The 25,996-nt window shown below is 44.3% G+C and overlaps 1 protein-coding gene and 1 long non-coding RNA gene across 14 annotated transcripts in view; one reads left to right on the top strand and one right to left on the bottom strand.

Moving 5' to 3' along the window:
• GALM (galactose mutarotase) overlaps positions 1–25,996 on the bottom strand; it is a 117,076-nt gene that overhangs the window by 5,935 nt on the left and 85,145 nt on the right. For 5 of the 12 annotated variants that reach the window (XM_053201010.1, XM_053201011.1, XM_053201007.1 and 2 more), the window contains one exon: positions 319–580. In XM_053201010.1, the coding sequence (XP_053056985.1) occupies positions 319–580 (262 nt within the window). Of the gene's footprint in view, positions 1–318; positions 581–3,175; positions 12,825–21,753; positions 24,321–25,996 lie in introns of those variants that run through there. The other 7 variants (XR_008289569.1, XR_008289568.1, XM_015076739.3 and 4 more) reach the window with 4 other exon arrangements.
• Positions 457–21,757, top strand: LOC113592493 (uncharacterized). 2 transcript variants are annotated; one of them, XR_008289571.1, is made up of 6 exons: positions 457–1,864; positions 2,078–2,160; positions 6,353–6,858; positions 9,248–9,357; positions 14,989–18,667; positions 21,366–21,757. It is a non-coding gene; the product is annotated as an uncharacterized LOC113592493 (long non-coding RNA). The 2 variants fall into 2 exon arrangements; XR_008289570.1 differs by having other exon boundaries at positions 2,078–6,858.

Here is a 25,996-nt window from a genome sequence, read left to right on the forward strand (position 1 = left end):
CAGTCCAGGGGAATTAGGGCTTCTAACAAAAGAGTGGGCCTAAAAGAACAGGCTCCGATGGGGAGAGAGGGAGCAAAGAGAGACAGGATGCCAGGTGGGAGCACAGGGTGGGCGGGGGAAGAGACATGGCAGTGGTGGGGGTGGGGGAGAAACCTTCGGTGGCGCTGCTCCGCGGAACAGGAGCTTTGAAAAGACAGGGATGTGGTATATGGTCCCTGCAGCGTAGTAAATGCTATCGAGGTGGCCAGAGGAAAAACTCCTCACCTAGGAGGTGAGATCTCTTCCTCCCTACACAGGCAGTCAGGGAAAAGCACCTACCGTGCACAAAAGTGCTTGTCTTTAGATCCCTTCAGACAGAAATTGTGGTCAAAGCCGTGGATACGGAACTCCTGCAGGTGTTTTCCAAGCTCCACCGGCTTCCTCAGGTCAAAGGCAGTTCCTTGTACTGGAGCAACTTCTCCTGGAGGGAAGGGGCAGGTAGAAGGGCAGGGGGCTGGAGTACTCTGGCCAGGCTTTCTTGAAAGAGGACAGGGACTCGGTTTCAGGGCCTCACACCATGATCCAGTTGTTTCTGCATTTACTTAATTTTTTTTTTTTTACTTGCACAGTTGACACACAATATTGCATTAGTTTCAGGTGTACAATGTAGTGATTGAACCCCTCAATACATTATACTGCGCTCCCCGTGAGTCTAGCTATCATCTGTCACCATCATACAGAGCTATTACAATACCACTGGCTCGATTCCTTAGGCTATACCTTTTATTCCCGTGACTTATTCATTCCGTAGCTGGAAGCCCAATTTCCTTTTTCTAAAGGTTTTCTTTTGTCCTAGAGCTGTATCATGTATTTTAAAGGTGAATACAAATGCTCAGTTAGTTAACATAACTTTTTTTAGGGGTAGAGTTACTTTTTCCTTTCATGTGGTCAGATGGGGAGGTTTTACAAACTTGGTTTCTACACTAGTTTCAGGGGAGAGAGGTAGCATGCAAAGTGGGTCTGAAATCTTAGGACGGTAAGAAAAATCAAGAACTTGTACCTTACCTTAAAAAGATTTAAACAAGTGAAAAGAGAACCAACTTTTAGCCACTCAAAGCATTTAGTTCTGCTTTCGTGTATTGCCAAATACTAAAAGAAACATTAATCTCCTATCTTTGGGTGAAAGTGGGCATCCTTTTTTTTTTAATGTTTTTTTATTTTGACACACAGAGGGTGTGGGGGAAGGGCAAAGAGAGAGGGGGAGAGAGAGGGAGAGGGAGAGAGAGAGAGAGAGAGAGAGAGAGAGAGAGAGAACCCCAAGCAGGCTCTACACTGTCAATGCAGAGCCTGACAAGGGGCTCCATCTCACAACTGTGAGATCATGACCTGCGCCAAAATCAAGAGTTGGCTGCTTAACCGACTGAACCACCCAGTTGCCCCGAGGGCATCCTCTTCTTAAATTCAGAGCTGCTGTTCAGAAACATAGTCTTCCTGGTACATGAGGACTGGAGTCTGTAAGTTCACACAGAGCTGTGAGGATGCCTGGGGTCCAAAACACCCAAGGGGAACCCAGAGGCCTGGCCAATGCCATTCTAGCATCTGGTGTCCATTGTTCAACCAAGGGAGTTTGGTTGAACAAAAGAATCCTCTCACCAGTCAGTGTTAGGAAAAATTAAGTAGCATTCTTTTTAAAATTTTTTTAATGTTTATTTTTTTGAGAGAGAGCACAAGCAGGGGAGGGGCAGAGAAAGAGGGAGACACAGAATCCGAAGCAGACTCCAGGCTCTGAGCTGTCAGCACAGAACCCGATGTGGGGCTCGAACCCACGAACCTCAAGATCACGGCCTGAGCCGAAATCGGACACTCAACCGACGGAGCCACCCAGGTACCCCAACGGAGCCACCCAGGTACCCCAAGTAGCATTCTTTTCGAAGACATCCTTGAAAACCATCTCTTTCCTTTGCCTTGATTCTGCTTATATGAAAAAGAACTTTTGAATGGGGAATATTTGTACATGTAACCAATTTTAAAGGTAATGAAGTTAAAAGGTACAAAATACTATACAATGAAAAAAATCTCTTATCTTTGTTCCCTGAAGATCCGGTTTCCTCCAACAGAAGCAACCACCATTACTTGTTCCTCTCGCACCCTTCCAGAGAGAATACGAGGATATCCAAGCATGTAAGCGCATACCCATGCACACACACAGCAATATAGCCTGTTTCCACCTTAATCTTTTCACTCAATTTGTCTTCAAGGTTGTTACTAAACTTATTCCTGCGTACTTCATTAGACAATTCTATGTGCCAATTCCTATTTCTATTTTTCCTATGATAATCTATTTACTATTTGTTTTCTGGTGTCATAATTGCAAATTTCTATTTTTCTAGAAACTTATGCATCCCATCTGTATTACTTTCATTTATTGGTAGAGTCAAGGAAGACAGTAACTTATGATCCTTTCAATTTCATCTCTCTGTGGTTAGTTGCTTATGCTCATTTCTTTTCTTTCTTTCTTTTTTTTATTAACATTTATTTAATTTTGAGAGACAGAGACAGAGCACGAGTGGAGGAGGGGCAGAGAGAGAGGGAGACACAGAATCCGAAGCAGGCTCCAGGCTCTGAGCTGTCGACACAGAGCCTGATGCGGGGCTCGAACTCACAAGCTGTGAGATCATGACCTGAGCCGAAGTCGGATGCTTAACTGACTGAGCCACCCAGGCACCCTGCTTATGCTCATTTCTAACTTTGTGCATTGAGTAGGTAGGCTGATGCTTTATCTATTTTTGTGGGTTTTTCCCCCTTCCAATGAAGGAGCTCTTGGATTTATGTATTAGTGCTACATTTTTCCTCCTCTTTTCAAAATTAGAATTTCTGCTTTTATTTGTATTAATTTTCATTTTGTTCTCTTGGGTTTATTTTGTTACTCTTTTTTTAATGTTTTATTTATTATTATTATTTTTTAAATTTAATGTTTATTTATTTTTCAGAGAGAAAGAGACAGTACAAGCAGGGGAAGGGAAGGGAGAGAGGGAGACACAGAATCCAAAGCAGGCTCCAGGCTCTGAGGTGTCAGCACAGAGCCTGACGCGAGGCTTGAACCCACGAATTGTGAGATCATGACCTGAGTCAAAGTCAGAAGCTCAACCGACTGAGCCACCCAGGCACTCCTAATATTTTATTTATTTTTGAGAGAGAGAGAGAGAGAGAGAGAGAGAGAGAGAAGGGGAGGGGCAGAAAGAGGGAGACACAGAATCTGAAGCAGGCTCCAGGCTCTGAGCTGTCAGCACACAGCCTGATGCAGGGTTTGAACCCACGAACCATGAGATCATGATCTGAGTTGAAGTTGGACACCTAACTAACTGAGTCACCCAGGTGACCCTATTTTGTTATTCTTTTTCAAATATCTTGCATTAGATGCCTAATTCATTTATTTTCACATTTTTTGGATTAGTCAAAGTATTTAGTGCTTCAATGTTCTTCTGAGCAATAGGCTTGATATCACATGTAGGAGTTTCCGTTATATATAATGATAACACCATATTCCCATTTATTATATATTCTAATATGTATTAAGTAAATATTTCCATTATACTTAATTATGATATATTATTTACTTATTTTCTAGTTATTGCTAGTTTTAGGGTTTGAGTTCCCTTTTGATCCAAGAATTATTAAGAGTTAAAGCATTTCTAGGTCAAGCATTGGCTGTATTACTCGTATTTTGTGAAATTACCTGAGGTTTTCTTTACGGTCTCAGATATGGTGAATTTTTATTGTGAATTTCATCCTTTTTTTTTTTAAGTTTATTTATTTATTTTGAGAGAGAGAGAGAGACAGAGCAGGGGAGGGGCAGAGAGAGAATATCCCAAGCAGGCTCTGTGCTGTCAGCGCACAGCCTGATGTGGAGTTCAAGGTGCAGTTCATGCGAGGTCATGACTTGAGCCGAAATCAAGAGTCAGAGCCACCCAGGCACCTTGTGAATTCTGTCCTTTATCATTACAAAGTGTCTTGCTTTCTGTCCTGAGATCAGCCTTTACTGATGTTAAGACTGAGACCCCCTGCTTTCATTTGGCTTTTATTTGCTTGGTTTGCTTTTGAAATCTCATGTTTTCAACCTTTCTGTACGACTTGGTTAATACACAGCCTTCCCTTGGGGTTTCCTTTGTGATTCAATCTGAGAGACTATTGTTTAATAGAGGCGTTTTATGGCATTACTATGACATATACATGTTCTAAGTATTCTTAGTCTGTCATTACATTTTATGGTATGCTTTTTGTGTTCATGAATTCTAGTTGTTTACTTTTTGAAATCTTTTTACTATATGGTGTGTATATATGTGTCTTTCTGGTAAGTGAGACAGTTTGTAATTTTGTTTTAGTGGTAACATCTTTATAGAAGAAACTTCAATATAATATACGTAACCCTCTGTTTCTTAGAATTTGCTAAGCTTCTTCCTCTCTCTCTCCTCTTTGCTACCTGACTTGGGTTTCTGCATCTTTCAACTAAGAATCCAAGTAAAGTCACTTTGTTTCCCAGTAGATGGTGCTAGAGACACAATATAAAGAGCGTGCTTAAACCCTGATCAGTTTTGGGAGAATGAATAGTTGTTTTTTTGGGTCCCTCAGGCCATAAGGCCAAATCCTGGATGGTAGTTACTTACCTGTGTGCTACTGTCTTGTGAAGTTTGGGTGACCAACCACCTCTCACACCGATTTTTTTTTTTAATTTTTAATTTTTTTAATGTTTATTTTTGAGAGAGAGAGAAAGAGGGCCAGCAGGGGAGGGGCAGAGAGAGAAGGAGACACAGAATCTGAAACAGGCTCTAGGCTCTGAGCTGTCAGTACAGAGCCCAACATGGAGCTTGAACCTATGAACTGTGAGACCATGACCTGAGCCAAAGTCGGAGGCCCAACAACTGAGCCATGCAAGTGCCCCTCACACTGATTTTTAAAAAGGCAAAATGTTTCCTTATGAAAAACTTAGTCCGGGAAAAAGCAGCAGCTGTTTTCATGGGCTCAAGAAGACTGTAGTCTTACCAACTCATATTCTGAGTATTAATTTCTGTTATGCTTTCCTCCCTAACTTTATATGGTATTCACAATATTTAGTTCCTTAAAGCCATACTTGACTCAAAATCTGACCCTTATGACAGTCCCAATGTAATATTGCACAAGTCAGTCAAGATTACTTATTTCTCTTGACTTCAAGGTAAAAATAAAGTCATGGAATGTTCATGAAGGAGGGTTCTAGGGTCTATTTCAGGTCTGTTTACCTGATACTGAGCAATCTACAAATCAATGTTAGCTTTTCTCTCTGTAAAATGAAGCTATTATTTGCTGCCTATACATGACATGGAAATACTCAACAAATGAAATACTTGAATGGTTTCAGGACAATGGCATAAATAAACAGGCTAAATTTGCGGATGCATCTATAACACAAAGGAGAGCCTAGAGAGGGGGTAAGACTTCGAGAATGGCAGAGAAGCCCTGACTTAAAACTGAGAAACTTCTAAATGAGATTTTTACTAAATGAGAAGAAACAAAGAGAAAAGGTTCCAATCTCTTTCCAGCCTCACGCCCTGACCTGTGGACCTCATGTATCTACTGATCAGGCACATGGAAAACTTTGGAATTTGTCCCCCAGATTCATGCCTTCTTTGGGACCTTTCTCACAGCTTCAATGTCTTCTGTGTCCCTGCTTCCCCCACATCCTGGCAAAGTTGTTTAAGAATACTTACTCTCCAATGCCACTTCCTCTGAAGGATTGTAGCCTCCACAGCTAGAACTAATCTCCTTTTCTTTTCTTTTCTTCCCCCTTACCCCCCTGATCTCCTTTTCTACTTTGTTCCTATCACATTTTGAACATACTTTCTTCAAAACATTTGTTGTTGTTGTTTTTTTAAATTTTTTTTTTAATGTTTGTTTATTTTTGAGACAGAGAGAGACAGAGCATGAATGGGGGAGGGGCAGAGAGAGAGGGAGACACAGAATCGGAAGCAGGCTCCAGGCTCTGAGCCATCAGCCCAGAGCCTGACGCAGGGCTCGAACTCACGAACGGTGAGATCATGACCTGAGCTGAAGTCGGACGCTCAACCGACTGAGCCACCCAGGCGCCCCAAACATTTGTTGTTTTAAGACATAACCATACGATTATATCAAGCTCCAAGAGGGTATGAATTGTGTCCTTTTTATCTTTGTACCTTCTGAGCATGAAGCGAGCCTTCACTTGATTGAAAGATGGATGGATGAATGAAGTAGAGGCAGAAAAAACAGGGCCAACTGTGAATGTCATAGCATCCTGTGACAAAGTCAGAAAGATCTAGAAAAGGCCTTAGGAATTACCTCATCCAGTCCCCTCGCTTTGCAGATGAGAAGACTGGGACCCAGACAGCTAAAGGGACTTGCCCAAGGTGACACATCTCCATAGTGTCAAAGTCTCCAGGCCTCTCACCCCAGAGTGACTTGGTAACAGCCTTTTCCACCCCCAAGCCCTCAAGTGTTCGTGAGTTCTCAAAGAATTTGGAAAATCAATGTGCTGTTATTCTAATTTTGGTCTATCTGCATATGTGACTTTGTGCTTTGGTGCTAAGAATAGAAGACATCAAAATAGCGCTCTCAGCAACGCTGAGTGTACAGAAAATTGAAGCGGAAATGGAAAGGGTGCCCTCAGAGAGGATGTCACATCACCAGACTTTGGTTTTGAAGCCACCAGAAAGCAGAGAGAAGCTGTTGTTTTGAAGAGAATTTCTTCAGCTACTGAAGGTTGGCTGAGTGTGCATTAAGGCCTGAGCAGCAATGCCACATGCCTGGCAGATGATGGGCTCTGACCCAAAGATATGAGGTTACAGCTCTGGGGCAGATGAGCAGCCTGAGGTAGGTAGCATTTCTGCTTCCCCATTTCAAGGAAAGCCTGACTGCAGGCACCAGTGCAGACCCACCTGGGGTTACTGTCATGAATTTAGAGTGAGATCAGTCCCTGTAGGGTGGCAGCTATGGAGGGTGTGGTGGGGGGCAATGATCAGGGTTGGAAAAAAAACACAAAAAAACCCAACCAAACAAACAAAAAATAATCAGGGTTGGGTTTGTTAGGAGAACACACAGAAGAGGGAGACGGTGAGGGAGTGGAGGGCATATGCAAAGAGGTGATTCCAATGACAGACTTCTGATTTAAGTGGGTGGGGAAAGAGCTCATGAGCAGGTTAGGGGCAGTGAAAGGACGGTAGGATCAAGGGACTGCAGGTTCGTGTGGCCTCAGAGAATTGTTGGGGCTGAAATAGATACCTTAGACAGGGATTATAGACGGCTACAATAAGAGGTGGTGATAAAGTCAAGGGTATGACCCAATGACCACGGAAGTGAGTAACTGAGAAGGTTGGTGGACAAGATCATTGGAACAGAGGATGTCAAGAAGCTGAGAGATCAGAATATCAACAGCTTGGATAATGAAATAATTAGGGACTATGACAAGAGTGTGTTGGAGTGACAGTGAGCCAGGAATGAGGTGATGTCTGTAGATGACCTCAACAGATGTGTCACTCTGGCAACCACAGCTGCCCCATCCTTGCAAGAAGACGATGTAGACCTCATAATTGGAAACAGGACTCCCTAACATTCCAGATTTCCGTCACAGGTTGTTAAATCTTCCTCTCCCTATTGGCATTCCTGATAGAATTATAATTACCTGCCTTCTGGCAGCAAAGGAAAAACACACTGCCTTCATGAACTCCATCTGCCTTGATTCACATCTCTTATCTCACATAAGGGGTTTTTATACATATTCTATTATATAGACTTTGGCCTTTTCCCCATGACTGCTTGTGGCAGGTTGCCCTTTTCAAAGATGGCCACACCAGTATGTATCCCATTCCACAGGCTCTACTTATAATGTGATGCTGACATTCCATCACTGAGAGATGGAGTCTTTGTTCCCTCAAATTGGGAAGGACCTTTGTAACTGCTGCAACGAATAGGACGTGGCACAAGTGATACGATGTGATTTCAGGGCTCAGGTAATAAATACAAAGTGGTTTTGGCCTGGCCCTTGCTCTCTCAGGATATTTGCCCTTGGAAGTCAACCGCCATGTTATAAGGAAGCTCAAGTCACATTGAAAGGCCATCTGTGGGGTGTTCTGGCTGATAGCCCCAGCTAGGCCCCGAGGCAGGAGCCAGTATCAACTGTCAGACATGTGAGTGAATGAGCCCCAGACATCACATCTAGAGACAAGATATGGCCTGTCTAAATTCCTGACCACGGACACAAAGATTATATATGAAGTGTAGAGTAATTTATTATATAGCAATAGACTGGTATACTGCCTTAGGATGTTTTCACCTCTTGGCACTTAACTAGTCTTGACAGAAGGTTAATGAAGCCCCCCCACCCCTGTGCTTTTATTCCACAGTCATAAGTGACTTTAATTGGTTCTTCCTTAAGAACACTAGTCCATGTGGGGGCACCTGGATGACTCAGTTGGTTAAACATCTGACTCTTGATTTCAGCTCAGGGCATGATCTCACGGTTCGTGGTTTCGAGCCCACATCTGCTATCAGCACAGAGCCTGCTTGGGATCCTCTCTCTGCCTCTCTCTCTGCTCCTCCCCTGCTCATGCTCTCTCTCTCTCTTTCTCTGTCAAAATAAATAAACATTAAAAAAAAAACCCCACTAATCCTTGCAATTGCTTTTGAGTGGGAAAAAACAAATACAAAGTTGTTAGTTCACGCATTTTTGAGCATCTTTTATGTACCAGGCATGAACTTGATCTCAGGGAGCCTAGAATCTGGTGAAGGAGACAGATAAAAAAAATTAATACGGACAGGAGAGTATGACAAATGTGATGAGACTGGCATCCAATAGGCGCTGGCAGAGCAGGGAAAAGCAGTCCCCGGTGCAGCCATGGGGGGTCTGGAAAAGTTTTCTAAAGGTCGTGACAGGAGCCTAATCTTGAAGGATTAAGTTGGGACTGGCCCACTGGACAAGGTGCAGGGCAGAACAAGCATGAGAATGAAGTCCTCTCACCTGTGAAGTTGAGATCTAAAGCGTAGGCACAAGATGCATTTATATTACACATATCCTGTAGGCTCCCAGCTCTGACTTAAGAAACAGAGTGTAGAAGGTGAATTAGTCCTTTAAACTCCCGATCGGACAGGGTCCAGTGAAATGGTTTCTGTAACATCTGGGCATGAACACTCTCTCAGTGTCTGAGGAAATTCACCTGGCGTGAATTTTAATTCAATGCTTTCAATTTCTCATCATCACAAATAGCTCTTTTCTCTGCCTGATGGCCCCAGTGCCCGACTCTCTGAGGAAACGAACAGATGGTCACTGCAAGAGTCACTGAATCTCCACATTCATTCATTTTTTGGCGACCTTGGGTAAGTTTCTATGCCTCTGTAAGATTCAATTTCTTTACTTATAAAATGGAGCTAATAGTGGTATATACCTAAGACACGTATTGTGAGGTTTAATTGAGAGAAGGATATGAAGGAAGTCCTATCTCTAGGGCAGAACCTGCACATAGTGCTCTCTGTTATTTACTTGCTCTCTCTCTCCAGAAACAGAGAAGAGAGAGAACAATGATTCATTATAGCATAAATCATTGATGCAAAAGGAAGGTGCATATCTGCCTCCAGGGAGCATTGCAATTTTCATTAAAAAAGGATTCAGGGTTTTTTTGGTTTAGTTTTGTTTTTTGAAGCTTCCTCTCTCAGGATTTTTAGATTTAGATTTTTAGATTTAGATTTAGATTTAGGTTTTTAATCTAGAGTGGTACAGTCTTCAAAATGGTTTTTTTTTTCAATTTTTTTAAATGTTTATTTATTTTTGAGAGAGAGAGGGAGAGACAGAGTACGAGCAGGGGAGGGGCAGAGAGAGAGGGAGACACAGAATCTGAAGCAGGCTCCAGGCTCAGCACCAAGCCTGACGCAGGGCTCTAACTCACCGACTGCAAGATCATGACCTGAGCCACAGTCGGACGCTCAACCAACTGAGCCACCCAGGCCCCCCTCAAACTGGTTTTTGAGTCACGTACTCCTTTGAGAATATCGTAAAAGTTATGGGCTCTCTCTCTCTAGGAAAATGCATACATACATAAAGAATGTTCTCAGAACCTCTGAAGACCAGTCATTCAGGACTGGTTAAGAATCCCCGATATACAGGCTGGTGAATATATTCTGCCTAGACCCTACTCATCACCAAGCAAGTTGCCCTCTCATGATCTGATACTGAAATATGCACATTTGGAATATCGTAGTCACATAACGTCAGGTGTTGGGTCAAGAAACGTAGTCTGGGAGTCTACTGTCAAACTCCTCCTATAGCAATGTGACAAAGGCTTTGCATAATCCATTGGGACTTCCTTCTGGACTATTTATGATTCCTCCATATTCCTGCAGGATGTGCAATAAACTAACATGTGAAATACACAGGAGCTTGTCTTAATCTGAGCACATCAACAGCTTTCAGAAAGTGCAGGAAAGTGAAGCATCAGAGAAAGTGGAAATTGCCCCTAACGGCAGCTCAGAAAATGGGGCTATAATTAGGCAAATAGTGTCGCCCTGGGTTATATTGGGTATCAGGCTTCACGATCACCAATTACTGTTATCAACCTCCCAGGGGCATCTTGCTCACTTGTTTGGCAGTCAAACTCAATAGATGTTAGAATGGATTTTAAGAGTCAGGCAGCCTGGATTTAACTTCTTTGCTGTAAAAATTTGTGGAGGTTGCTTAGCTTCTCTGAACCTTGCTTTCCTCATCTGTAAAATGGGTATAAGAAGATTCTGACAAACATGGGATTCTGATAAACAAGATAAAAGCGCCCTGCATCCTACCCAGTCTGCAGGAAGTACTCAGTAACATAGCTGTTTTTACGGACAGTGGCCAGCGGTGATAACAGACAGCATAGCCAAGGGAAATTTGGCTCCAAACCCTGAATTCACCAATAACTTACCTATTTAACTGTGTGCAGGTCAACTAACCTCTCCAAATGTCTGTTTCCTCAACTGAGGCATAACTGAAGCATTACACACCTATTTCAAAGGGAGGTTAAATGAGCGACGTGTACGTGCTTAGCTCAGTGGCTGGTACATATTGAACACGCAGAAATGGTGGCGATGGTGATGATAATGATAATAATAGTGGTTAATCCTTATGGAGCTCTTATGAAATGCCAGGACTTGATGTTCTACACACCTTACATGTATTACTGCATTTAATCTTCACCACCAACGAGGGAGGTCCAATTAGTACCTTTACACGTGAAGTCTGCAGAAGCTGAATAAATTGTCTAATGTCACAGAGCTGGATTTAAACCTAAACAGTCAGGGTTTGAGTTCATGCTTTTAACTACTTTGTTTTCCTGATTATAACGTGTCAAAATCAGCCTGTTTGTTTGTTTGTTTATTTATTTATTTTTAAGAGCTATTTATTCATTTAAGTAATCTCTACACTCAATGTGGGGCTTGAACTCAGGACCCTGAGAGCAAGAGTTGCATGTTCTACTGACTGAGCCAGCCAGGCACCCCAAAGTTGGTCCTTTTAAACAGCACTTGTGTGTTCAATGTCACACCAAGGACTCACTTCACCAAGGTCAGAGGCATTTTCTATTTCTGGCCGAAGCTTCCTCACCTGTGCCCATCACTTTTCATGGCATCCGGGGGTGTCCACTGCCCAAGAGCAGGTGCATTGCTAGGGCTGGATGTTGATCTATGAGAACTTAAGGCTACTACCTTCCCCAAATCCTCCTGGATCCACCGGGCTCAGTCTGCCAATGGTCCCTTACTCCTCTAGCCTGAGAGGACAGCCCATCTGCCTGACCACACAGAGAGAGAGTGTTCGGGGTTTGCTGGCTGATTTCAAAAGGGGAACATGTTGGAGCAGAAGAAGTTTCCTGCATGTTGTTTTGCTGCTTCACAGTAGCGTGGGCAGGCCCCAGCGATAGCAGTGTGATTAGGCAGCCCAGGCTCATGGTAGACCCATGGCTTCCTGCTGTCCTCCAAGAGCCATGAGGATCCCACTGTCATGGTTCACAGGAAGCCAAGGAGAGCAGCAGGGAAGGTGGCTGGCATCCTGACACCGAAAAAGGTGGAAACTGAAGACAGCCAAATTACACTAACAGCCCCGGGTCAGAGAATAGAACCAGTAGAGAAGAGAGGAAAGAAATCAGTCCAGCCTTTCTGGTCAACTGGCAGAGTGGCAGGGCTAGGAAATGGCATTATGTGGGGGATCTAGCCCCTGTGATCTCCATCAGTGCTCCCTTTCTTGCAAATCACTCCAAATAAACCTCCGATTTAAGTTTCAAGGCACGCCCCAATCTCCCTTCTAATGAGACCAGTGCCCCAGGCTCCCCCTGTGGAGAAATATTGACCACCACGACTGCTCAGCCTCCTGTGGTTTAGTCAGGACATAGAAGGCCTGCGTTGGTACTAGTGGAGTCAGAAGGAAGGGAGCCTTGAAATGCAGGGCCAGCCTCCTAGGTCTCATTATCTGCAGGATGTGGTCATTATCCTCTCTGGGATGTGTATTCTGCAGACCCTGCATTCGACTGGGTCTGTGCATCTGGCACTGCCTGGAGGGTCAGTTTCATAAACTATCCATTTAGGAGCTGCCCTCTCTCTGTTCTGGGGAGAATTCTGGAATGGAGATCTGGAAGGCAAGATGAGGCATGCTCACTCAGAGCCAAATACAGATATATTCAAATACAAATCACTCCCAGGCTACCCCCTAGGCTTCTCTGACAGGGTTACAAGGCTGGTGGCTTGGGGAGCTTCGGGAGACGGAGACCTGCACTTCAGGGAACAGAAGCTGCAGGGAGTTGTCACGTGGTCTCTGATGTGTAGATGATCTAGATGAAGATATAGAAGGTATTCTCATTAGGACAGACAACACGAAGCTAGGAGGCAGACCCACTTGGGATAACAGAACTGGGAATCCAAAGTAGGGGTAAAGCACAGATTACAAGATGAAATTTGTGAATAACAGCAATAGATAGGGTTCTGCACTTGGGTCCGAAAAACCAAAAAAAAAAAAAAAAAAAAAAAACACACACCAAGAAACAAAAACAAAAACCAACTCTACCCTGGGCACAAAACATAATCTTCTGAGGTTCCATTTCCTTACTTGTAAAACCGAGACAACAACCTTTATCGTGTGAAGTTGGCATGAGGATTAAAACAATTGCTGTGGGCAGGATGCCTGGATGGCTCAGTCATTAAGCATCTGATGTCGGCTCATGTCATGATCTCACAGCTCATGAGCTCGAGCCCCACTTTGGGTAAAACACGAGCCTCACTTCTCTCTCTCTCTGCCCCTTGCTCACTTGCACCCTCTCTCTCTGCCTCTCTCTCTCTCTCTCTGTCTGTCTGTCTCTCTCTCTCTCTCTCTCTCTCTCTCTCTCTCTCTCTCACACACACACACACACACACACACACACACACACCAGTTATTGTGACCAAAGCCCTTAGCACAGGGATGATACTCATGATGGTGATAACTATCAACGACATGACTCTTCATTAAGTGCTTCACACCTAGGCAGTCTGGTTCCAGAGCATGTGTTCTTAGCTATCATATTATACTAACTCTCATAAATGTTAAGTCTGATTACTACAATTATTACTGACTAGGGAGATGCAGCTGAGCCACAGCATGTATGCAAATGACTTTGAGGATGTGGTTGGCAATAAGTTCGACAGGAGTCACATAAAGAGTGTAATGAGGTGGTGACAGTTTTTGATTGCTGTTTGCAGTGTGGGCATCACAGGTGGAGAGGCCCTGGACGTGCAGAAGCAGAGGCAGAGGAGAAGGGCCAGAATGGCCAACTCACGGCATAAAAAGAACAGCTGTGCCTGAAGAAGAAATGACTTGGGGGCAACATGACGGCTACCTTCTAAGGCCTTGAGCCTGATATATAGGGACCCAAGAAGTAGGCAAAGTGGGGTCAGATCTAGGTAGACGGATGCCAGCTCGATTTCAGGAAGGCCTTTCTGATGTGCTGGCGCAGGATGGACAGTGAACACCCTGACCCAGGCGCACCTGAGTGCCCGTGGGTACCACAGTCTGGGATCCAACTACTGGACAGAAGGTCTTTTCCAACTGTGACCTTCTGAGGCTGTAGGTCCATTGGCCCATGTGACGACCATAAGGAAGCAGGTTGTTTCCTTTAGGGACACACTGTGATCTCTGGTTATTTCCCTCCTCTTTTAAATCAAACTGCTAGCTTGTCTCTTCTAGGGAGGCCATTGGCTGAGAGCAGTGCTTTGCAGAATGACCCGTAGAAAGGCCTGGAGGTGGGAGGATAAAGTGGGGAAGGAGGACGGGGAGTGAAGATAGCTCAGGGGCAGGAGGACAGGAGGGTTGTTGGGGCAGGAGAGGAGAAACGGGGGCCAAAAAAGGAAAAAGTAACTTGAGGCTATACAGATCTCTTTAGAGTCTTTTTTCTTTTAAAGTTTGTTTTATTTATTTTGAGAGAGACAGAGACAGTGTGAGTGGAGAGGGAGAGAGAGAGAGAGAGAGAGAGAGAGAGAGAAAATCCTAAGCGGGCTTTGCACTGTCAGCACAGAGCCCGATGCGTGCCCCAGTCCTACGAACAGTGAGATCATGACCTGAGCCCTAACCAAGAGTCAGACACTTAACGGACTGAGCCACCCAGGTGCCTCTAGAGCCTTTTAAACAGCTATAGAAAGTGTGGACCCAGGACCATCACGTGGGGCTTGTTAGAAACAGGACCCAGAGGTCCCACCTCAGACCCACTGAGTGAGAATCTGCCTAGCGACAAGCTTCCCAGGAGATCTCTGCGTGCATTAAAGGTGAAAGGCGCTGATGTGGAGAGCGTCTAAGGGAGACCCAGGCTCAGATGTGCTTACATTCATCTCAGTTAAAAAAAAAAAAAAAAAAAAGGTGGAGAGGAACTCGGGGGCCATGGGAAGAGCGGGAGCCTGGTCTCCATGGGGACGGCCCAGCTGTGCTTGCAGCCCAGCTGCTCCAATTATGTCTGTTTCTTTATCTAGCCAGCCTCGGAACAGTCAGTCAAATCTGCATAAGGAAGCTGGCGGTAATGGGGCTCGTGGGCACAGGTACTCATCTGACACCTAATTAAGTCATCTTGGTATATCATCTCTACAATGCCTGTTATTATTTTAAGAAACAACATAAAGAGAATGATAATTAAAAGTAACACCCCGGGTGGGAATTTTGTCTCCATTCCAGTGGTTGGCAAGTTAAAGCACCCTGGGTTTTTTTGTTTTGTTTTGTTTTGTTTCGGTTTTTTTTGAGGTAACATTTCTATAAATTTTCATAGAGCACACAACCTCAAAGCTTGTCTCTGCTGCAGTTTCCCCCGATTTCTCTGCCAATGCTTTGGGTTTGTGGCTTCGTTCCACTGCTGTTTCCTTTCTTTTTTTCTTCTCCTTTTCACTGAGCGTTTTCTGATTTTACTTGAACTTGCAATGGGGGAGGGGAGGGTGTATTGCTTCTGGATATTACATGTCATCTGAAGCATAAAATGCTAAACCCAGTTACATGTTGTTTTCAGGTGAGAAGGCAATTTTACACCTCACGGTTGGGCCCACACGAGGCATTTTCATGCAGGGAAATTTTTCATCCTAGACTCACATCAAGATGGCGCCGAGGGATTTGCTGCCAGTGGAAAGTTTGCCCACTGTCTGCAGCCTTTCCGCATGGGCATTCTTGATAGACCTGTTCTCCAGAGTGCCGCTATCTACCCCTGGTCTTCAGGTTCCCCTGACATAGCGTCCATCAGGTCCCTGTGTCCTTTGCTACCTGCCTGGGTCCTGTGTCTATGACTTGAGCCACTTTGGTTAGTAACACTCTTACTGACCTGCCACACACCCTGTCCTCTTGTCCCTTGTACCAGACCAAACCCCACCTTTGGATCATCCCACAATCCACCTTCTCTGCTGCTGACGTGAATCTGGAGAAAACTCCCAGTAGTACCAACTGAAGCCACCACCGATTCCTGATCACAATCCTCACCTGGCATCCTTTGACAAACACTTTACTTGCCCTCAATCGTCTCCTTTGCCCCTAAAAACCCTCTTCCTTGACCCTGTATCTCCACCTCATGGAAACACCCCGTCTTCTTCCTTTCACAGATTTCTGAAAGTGTATCCAACACCAGCGGCTCCCATGAGCTCAGTAGGTCGCTTATACAGATTCCCAGGCCCCACACTAAAGCAAATCTCTGAGGGTAGGGACTGAGATTTGTGTTCAAGAACGTTGTCTTCATTGGGAACTACTCATCGGCCTATACTCCCTGACTTTCCTTCCTCACTTTCAGTTGCTTCTCCAGCTGTCACAGCCTGGCTTCTACCCTCACCACTCTGTGAAACGAGGTCAGCAGGAACAGCCATGACAGCCCGCACACTCCCAGGTCTCCCCAGAGAGAGTACTCTCTGGAGTACTGATGTTCTTGGTCACTCCAAGACTTCCGGTCACCTCCTCTCTTCCTTTGCCTTCTACCTCTGACCATCTCCCTCAGCGCCTTTTGTGTAAGCTTTTCTTGCACCTTAAATACTGGCAGTGTTTTCACAAGTGCATCTCGCACTCCTTGTTGCTAGATCCTCAGAGACACTAAGAAACTTCTTGAAGCTCAAGGTGATCTTGAGAAAGCCTCCTCCTACCATTGCCTCTTTCACTGTCCTAACTACCTTAGATTCTTCACTGCCTGTGAGCTTCTCAAGGGCAGAGACTTTTCAATCATCTTTCCATGGTCAGTGCCTCAGGAAGCATGTAGCAATTAGGAGGCGCTCCATAAATGTTAGTACACGTCTGCTCTGAGTACTCATGTGAATCAGCCTTGGGCCCATGGTGCGAAGCTCAAAGTTACCTCTCAGCCCCTTCAGAACGGGGTGACCTTGAAGGTATGAATTAGAGCCAGCCCCTGTCCAGACCCGGGGTGGGGAGGGGTGGGTGTTAAACAGCGGCTCTCCAAAGGTGGTAGTCAGAGCTCTAGCAAATAACATCTCTTCTGGCAAATTTACTTGTTGTTAGTCTCAAATGTTCATAGGAATGACATCATGCCTGGCCAAGTGCTAATTTCTAAGCTTTCTTCCTGCCAAATTTCCACCATGCTGGCTCATGCTTGCCAATCTCGTAGCAGTGATGTGTTTTCTAGCAGGGAACACAAGTATTGCTTTGGGAGTTATTCTGGAGCCTCATAAAACTGTTCTTGGGGCCCCTTTATAGGGAAGGATTCCATAATGCACCCGGTTGGAGAGTGTTATTGCTATCAGGAGAGGTCCTTACAGTTTCTGTAGTGAACATCCTTGAATACTGTCTAGGACGGGCCTGTCATTGAAGAAACATCTCTAACTAACACCCCATAAGTTCCAATATCATGTTTCGGGTTTTTAGTGTCATTCAAACCCTTTCCTGAATAACACCAGTCCTATTTCTTTGAGCACAGGACCTGTACTATATTCATGGCTGTAGGTTCTCCACATAAGCAGGGCGTATCTGTTTTGTTCAACATTGCTTCCCTGGGGCTGGCATAGCACCCGGCATATAGCAAGTACTTGGTGTCAGTTGGTGATGGAGAACGGAAAAAGAAGAAACTTGGGGAGCTGGAGGTGCTTGTCTCCAGAACTGTGGAGCTGAAGGTGACAACCAGGACACCATGCTCTGGCTTCCCACTTACGGTGAGGCCCCAGGGTTCCTGCCTGCTCCTACCCTTCATGGACTGATGGCCAGGCCTGGAGTCTTGACGGCACCTAGGGCTGGTGGATATTGAAAGGCAAGTTCAATCATCTGGTCAGGCAGGAACTGGAAAGCTGCCCATCCAACCCTCACCCCTGGCTGCTGTTTCTCCTCCAGACAGAAACTTGGGGAAGTTTCTTTCCTTCTGGGTGTGCCGTCTCCTTCCTCTAGCTAATCTTCTAGCTTCCTTCCAAAACTGTATTGGTGATGAATTAGCAAAATAAAAAAATCTAAAGCCACCCTGAAGATTACAAAAAGAAAAACATACTACTGCTAAATCTCTAAAACAATGGCTGTCTTTATATACAATGATACATAGTAGGATAACCATAACCTATCATTACCTTAAGAGAGGAGAGAAGACCAGACCCTCTGTGGACCAAGGTGATGTGATCAACTCATACAGGGTTTTACACAGAATTTCAGGGGCCCGTGAATCCCCTGAAGATCTCTCATCATCTTCCCAGACATACACGTATGGACCCTGGTTATGAATATCTAGGTTAGAGATTTCACGGGGTCTTTGACTCAGTGTTAGAAACTGACAGGACCTCAGAGTTCAAGTGATGTGACCCTCATCTGATGAGAGTTAGCAGATTAGGTATGAGGCCCAGAGAGTTTTTCTGGCTGACTTAAAGAGCGCACAGCTGGTGGACAGCAGAAGGGAGACCTTCACCTAGGTTTTCTGAATCCTGGTCACCCTGCAATATTGTGTTAATATGCTCTGAGGAAAACAAATGTCAAGAAGGGAGAAGAATGGACAGAGACTGAGTATAGGGAAAAGAAGGAATATCTGTTCCTAGAATGTACAGACTGGCTATTACTGGGTTTCATTTTTGTGTTTGGCAGAGTTTTCCAGCTTCGAGCCAAAGAGACCAAGCCTGAAGTTCCCTTCCAGCCCCCTACTTCAGACCTGTAACTGAATCCTGATAGGTCATCTCAGGCAGACCGGTGAAGGGGAAGATAAGAAAGGTGAGCTCTGGGCATGTGGTCAGCTCTACACAGTGTCTGTCATTGCAAAAACCCTGGAATAAAAAGAAGCTATTGTTTCCAGGAAATGGGGAAAAGATTTCTAAGGAGAAAAGTGTAGCGTTGAGGAAAGAGTAGGGGTTTATGCAGCAGAGAAGGGGGAGTTGGGTGGTCCCTGTGGGTGGGGGGGTATGAGTGAGGCATGCTGGGAGATGGGTCTGGAAAGCAGCTGGCATGTGGTCCTGGAGCCACCTAAAAGGTTTTTAAGCTGTGGAGTATCAAAATAAGATTTGCATTTTAGATAGATAACTTTAGTAACCAGATGGAGGATAGATCTAAAGAGATTCACTCCCCACCCCCCCCACCCCAGCTAGAGAGCTATTTTCCAGATTCATTTGTTCAGTCATCGATCCCAATTTGGTGAAACTCATAATATAAGCCAGGCACTGCTCTAGACAAGAAAAGTCAGTATAGTCAGGATAGTGACAATGGAAATAGAACCATATCATCAACAATACATATTGAGGAGACAGATTCCAGAAATAGTTAGAGGAGTTAAAAATCAGCAGGACCTGATGAGTAACAATGTTGGGGGGTAGAGGGGGGAGACTGGAAAGGAAAGAGGAAGCATACTGATGGGTGGTTGAAAGCAATATTATGGATTTTTAGGGCAGTGAATACTCTGTGTGCTATCATAATGATGGAGAGATGTCATTATACATTTGTCCAAGAGTGAACCCCACTCTTCAAAGTTCAAACTATGAACTTTGGGTGATGATGATGTGTCAGGGTAGGGTCATCAGTTGTCACAAATGCTCCACTCTAGTGGGGGATGTTGAAAAAGGGGGGGTGCTGTGCATTTGTTGGGGCATGGAGATATATGGGAACTCTCCGTACCTTCTACTCATTTTTTCTGTGAACCTAAAAGTTCTCTAAAAAAACAAAAAGGTTTTATTTTAACAAATCGGCAGCACCCGATGAGTAATGATACTTGGGTGTGGGGAAGTAGCAGGAAAAGAAAGAAGACACATTCTGATTCAGGTTTGAAACTAATATCACGTCCAACATTTTAGAGTCATATCAAATCTAAAGGAATTTTCTGTAAGAAGTCCAGAATGATTAAAACATGTAGATAAAAACAGTCTCCATTTGCACCATCTCTGAACCAGGAGGCTACTTTAGAATTCGTTATTTCTCCGGGGCAGCGGCTTAGCCCCGCCCTAGGGAAGTGATTATAAAATTGGCTGAATTGTCAGTTGAACCCCGAGAGGGTGAAATAAAACACAAAGGTTTTGCGGGGCCTTTCTCCACAGCCTCATGGTAAGCCTTTCCTACCAGCATTCTAATTTTGTCAAAACGGGGTTGCTTTCATGTAATTTTAGAAGGCGCTTTCAAAAACCGAGAGCTGCAAGAACAGCAAGTGAACACAGATGGGCTGGGGGACAGAATGGGTTGGGTGAGTTTCTATAAAAATAAAAGGTATCTTTTCTCGAGAGAAAGAATAAGACAGAATTTTACTAATGTTACTTTAGAGGCAAAAGACCTAGTCAAAGCATTCATTTTTTTTTTTGCTTTCTTAATTCCTTATCTACTACTGCAAATAAAGAACAGCAAAATTAAAAGGGGGAAAAAAAAAAGCTCCGTGCTGCAAATGCCTATACAGACACATGCTTGGTTCTGCACAATGTTGTGTACATGATAATATCTTGCTGGGCAGGCTGTGCCCACATTGCCTCCAAGTCTCACGGTTCTGAAGACAAAAAGAGGCTGTGTAATATTTACAACCTGGGAATGAATTAATCCCTTGAGAAACAGAAGGCCTGAATTTTCTCACCTGCTCATATTTAGGGGGCTTAGTACCCGAGCAGGGCTCTGGGGACCAATTTCCTCTTGTCGCCACAGGACAGGACACTAGACTCAGGCCCCAAAGCTAAATGCCTGACGTGGCAGCCCAGAGATCTGGCACTGGAATGTTCTCTCTGTGGACATCGATCATACACTGGTCGTTCCTGGTAAATGTCTTCTAGAATTTCCACTTTTGGGAAACGACAGGGACAGTCCTGATAACAACAAACATAAACATACACTCAGGAGGACCTGGAGATGTCCCAGGAACAGAGTGTGAGCCTATCCTAAGTAGTGCCAAATGCTTTACAGGGTGCAATTTTTAAAAAATTCTTTTTGTAATGTTTATTTATTTTTGAGAGAGAGAGAGACAGAGCATAAGCAGGGGAGGGGCAGAGAGAGAGCAAGACACCGAATCAGACCCCAGGCTCTGGGCTTTCAGCACAGAGCTCGACAGGGGGCTCGAACGCATGAACCGTGAGACTATGACCTGAGCCGAAGTCGGAGGCTCTACCGACTCAGCCACCCAGGCAGGCGCCCCCTTTTTTTTAAGTAGGGAAGAATAACTGCTCGGAAGAAGCAAAGCTAAATTAACTGCTGACGTGCAAACCCGGCCCGACAGCTTAGCTGCAGACTTTGCTCTTGGTCTATAGGTAAACCATCTCTGCAGAAGCCTTTCTGTTGGTGCAGCTGTGGCGTAAGAGAGGCACCTGTGCAGAAGGACGCCGTGCCCCAACCCCCACTGCCGACTCCAAAGTGCCCAGAACTACATCCAGAGCAGTAGCTTCAGAAGTTAGGTGTGGATTCTACTCTTTCATTCAAAATATTTTCTTCTTCTTCTTTTTTTCTCCCCCAGAAGAAAAGCAAAGATGCTGGAGTCTTGCAGCCTAACAACACACGAGGGATATTGTTTGCCTGGAAGCCTCCAGGGATGGCAAAATGGCAGAAATTTCCAGTGGGGAAAATGTGGGGTGGGGGGGTGGGGGTGCTAAATTATTTGAATGGGACCCTTTGAAGGCTTCTGCTACCCCTACACCTGCTGAGGCTTTCCACTGAGCTTTGGGAAAAGGCTAGCTTTTCATAGCAGAGCAGAGAAAGGGGGAGAATGAAGGAGGCACGTAATGCAGGCTGTTGTCTTCTGTGTTTTACTGACTGAAAGGGCTGAAGACATTTTATATGCTCCAAGTTGCCAACAGGAAGAAAGGGAGCTCGAGATTCTCCGAGGTCTGAGGGCCCTGCCTGAGGTAGAGGTCTAAATGGAGGCTGTATGTTTAAGACAAGGGGATTTCATGATATGTGCTTGCTTTGGCTCCCTAAAAGTGTATGCCAAGGTATCCCTTTCCCTTCTGTGTGACAACGCCAGATCAGTAACAAACAAAATGGAGGATAAGACTCCACCCCTCCCCCAAACACACATAGGGGAAGGTCCCCTTTTACTGAGTACCTCAGCCACAGTATTACAACTGCTGTAAAAGAAGAGGTGCTACTTTCTCATGACAATGGGTTTTCCCTTCACCTGAAAAATTACTTACCGAATATCTATAACCAAGGTGGAAAATCACCCGCAAAGTTTAGACCTACATCAGCATTTCCCTCAAAAACAGTTTTTATAAAGGGCAAACAAAAAGAAGGAGTTGAAAGACAAACACAAGTATAAATTAATAGTCAAAGGAGGGGCTTGGGACTATCAAACACCCTTGTATCACAGAAAGACTCAAGCTTAGAAGCAAACCTGGGGGACTTGGCAGAAAGTCCAGAGGAGGCTGGATAAATGAAGCTCAGAAATTACAATTTGTCAGATGAAGCATTTGGGACAAACCTGCACAGAATTCAAAGAATGATCTGATAAAAAACCTCATGGTTAAAATGTTGCTTCCTGAGCTTCCTCCTAATCCACCACCATAAGTTGGTCATGACAAGATTTTGCAGATGAGAAAACCAAGAACCAGCAGGACAAGAGACGTGTCACCAAACAAGGTACTATGTTGCAACAGAGCAATGACCTCCAAGATTACTGAGGGGCACAGGAAATAATTCTGAGCTTCTTTTTTTTTAATTTTTTTTTAACGTTTTATTTATTTTTGAGACAGGGAGAGACAGAGCATGAACAGGAGAGGGTCAGAGAGAGGGAGACACAGAATCTGAAACAGGCTCCTGGCTCTGAGATGTCAGCACAGAGCCCGACGCGGGGCTCGAACTCAAGGACCGCGAGATCACGACCTGAGCTGAAGTCGGCCGCTTAACCGACTGAACCACCCAGGCGCCCCAATAATTCTGAGCTTTAAAATGGACTGTTCCTTTCCTACATTCCCTTCCTGGTCAGTCTAACATGGCCAGACACTTCTACTCAGGCTCTTTAGTCTCAGGAAAGCCTCTTATGCAGGCATCTTTGTCTTCCCTCTGTCCCCCATTTTTCAATATAATTTGTTTTCTGTTTTCTATGCAGAAAAATCAAAATAAATTAAAAGAAGGAGAAACAGGGAGGAAAAGAGAGAAGCTGTGAGACTACCTATATGAAAGGTAGACAGGAAATGAGAACACTCAATTGTCAGAACTTCTTTTTTTTTCTTTTTGGCTTACTTCCCATTTCTTGACTACATGGTTATCTTGGCTATGTATATAGTCAAGAAATTACTTTTCTTTCTTTCCTCTCCCCCCACCCCCCGAAACCTTCTTGGCATCTAACCACACTGTAGGGTCTGTAGAGTACAGGTCTAGTTATAAGCAGGAATTTCAATACCAGTCTACCTAGGTTTGAATCCCAGCTTTCCACCACTTGTTAACTGCATGATCCCCAGTTAAGTTACTTAAACTCCTTGTGCCACAGGGTCCATATCTGTTAAATAAAAATTAACAGAACCTACCTTTTAGTATGCTGGCATGGATTATCATTTATAAAGTCTTCTCTGAAATACTAGCTATTATTATCATAAACCTTCACCTCATCTCACAGATAGACAAACAGTATCTTCCCTTTTCTCAATTCAGCACAACCACCATCTCTAGATACTGTATATCAATTACCCAGAACTTGTAACAGAGCATGGCTGGTCTAACGGGTTTCTTGTAGCACGTCTCAAGGAAGTGGCCTTGTGGTTCAAGTCCACTTCTGGCTGAACATCCGGAAGTTTGAGACTGGACTCAGGTACACCTGTGAATCTGCCCTGCGTGGAGCGGCCTTGAACTCCAGGCCAGCCGAGGGTCATCCAGAGCCACCCCAGGGATTGTAACTGTACCAGAGCCTGGTGCAGATCCAACATGGCTCCAGCCAACCTCTCCAGGCCCATCGGTTTTCTGCTACCAAATACATGCCCCGAATGCTCCAGAAGCCCAGTGCTGGCCTGGGGGTATTCCTGCTGTTTCCTGCTCTCCTTATTCTTATTCATCTCTATCCAGAACACCTTTCTTCTGGTTGCCTGGCAAATTTCCACTTGCCCTTTTGGGTTTTATTTAACTCTCATCTCCTCTATCCAGGGGTCCCCAGGCAGTGCTTTCCCTCTATAACAAGTGTCCGAGTTCTATCTATCCTGATATTTTCCAGGTTAATGGATACTATTCTGGCTGACTCTCCACTAGGCTGTTGATTCCTGGCAAGCCCAGCAACATAGGGGAGGTACTTCCAAATGACCAAATGACTTTGGACTGGTCTCCGAATGAAGCCACATGCTCATGCACTTTTGGTCCGTGTTAAGAGTCCAATGAAATCTGGGCTCCTGGAGATTTGCTCTTGGCTGAAAGAGGGCCAGACATGTGAATTCTTCCATCATGGCAGTGCAGAGTGGGAGTTGCCACCCATTTTGGAAGGCAGTTCCTAAGGAAACATATACTTTGCTTATTTCTTATGGCATTTCTGAGGAAGGGGAAGAAGAAACACCCTATAATTTCAGTCGAAGTGTTTCTGGGAAAACAGACATAACCTATGTTGGGACTGGCTAGTGTATGGATAGGTAAAAGACTTATGGATTTTTTATGTGCTCTGAAGTTGTTGCAACTTATTTACTTTCATGATAGAGTTCTAATGGATTTGAAGGGTGGTAGAACTAGCAGTAAAATGTTATATTGAGAGCCTTGTAGAATCACAGAATGTAAGAGCTACTAGTGACCTTTCAGACTAATCGTTGGTTCTCAATCATGAGTCCATGGTAAAATTTTTACTGGTTCACAGAAAACTGAGACATATTTGGATAACCTACTATCACATTTCTTTTAAAAGCAAGACGAATTCAATGTAAAATGTTGTTCTTTGTTCTGAGATTAAAATCTCCCCCCTTTTGTGGTGTTAAAATATTTTCTTTAATGGGACGCTTAGGTGGCTCAGCAGATTGAGGGTCTGACTCTTGATCTCTGATCTCAGCTCAGGTCATGATCCCAGGATCATGGGATCAAGCCCCATGTTGGATTCCACACTGGAGCATGGAGCCTGCTTAAGATTCTCTCTCTCTCTCTCTCTCTCTCTCTCTCTCTCTCTCTCTCTCTCCCCCTCTCCCTCTCCCTCTTCCTCTCCCTCTCTCTCCCCCCCCACCTCTCTCCCCTGCTCAAGCTAGTTCTCTCTCCAAAATAAATAATTAAATAATTATTTTTCTTTATGAAAAGATGGTGATTATAAATGGCAACTTGGGTTTTAAAAAAATGAATTCAGTCTATTTCTTTTTTTTAAAGTAGGCTCCACACCCAACATGGGGCTCAAACTCATGACCCCAGGATTGAAGAGTCACGTGCTCTACCAACTCAGCCAGCCAGGCTCCCCTAGTCTATTTATTTCTGTTCCTCATTATTACCCTGGTTAGTTTAATTTTTTTTATTGAAATATAATATACATACATTCCCATTAGTTTTAATAGCCCTATATTTATGATTGTTTTCTAACTTGGCAAAACGAAAAGTTGGGCAACTCTACGTAAGTCTGTCAAATTATTTTCCAAAGAAAATTTACTGGTCCATAAAATTGGATTGAGTTCAATATCCCTCCTATTTGCAGAAAAGGAAATGAGGGTCTAAGGAAGTTAAATGTTAAAATGTTGTGCATACATTGAAGGTCACCTAGCTAGTTAACAGCAGATTCAAGACTACAGCCATGGTTTTTGCCTCCCAGAGCCCAGAGGGCCTGCAGCCGACCCAGCTTCACAGGTGTTCAAAATTAGTACAAAGTATAAAATTTGATCCTAAAACCACTCACAGTGCAGAACTGAGATGGACATGAGTTTTACGCGTTTCATTAAATTACACGTTAAGTTCTACTGGGCTTTACCACAATGATCACTTACAATCACAACAAATAATCTTCCCACGGCATGAATTATGCATTTTTGTGATTTTCATCTGATCAAAACTCAATAGGACAATGTGAGGTTTTATAAATATACACAAATAAATATGCACTTATGTCATCAGCTCCACCTGTAAGCTACTTAACTCATTTTCTTCTTTATCAGTCACAACAGAGTAGCCGCCATTTTCCCCTTACAGTTCACAACACACAGTTCCAAT

This window comes from Acinonyx jubatus, chromosome A3 (assembly GCF_027475565.1).
Source record: "Acinonyx jubatus isolate Ajub_Pintada_27869175 chromosome A3, VMU_Ajub_asm_v1.0, whole genome shotgun sequence".
Lineage (NCBI taxonomy): Eukaryota > Metazoa > Chordata > Mammalia > Carnivora > Felidae > Acinonyx > Acinonyx jubatus.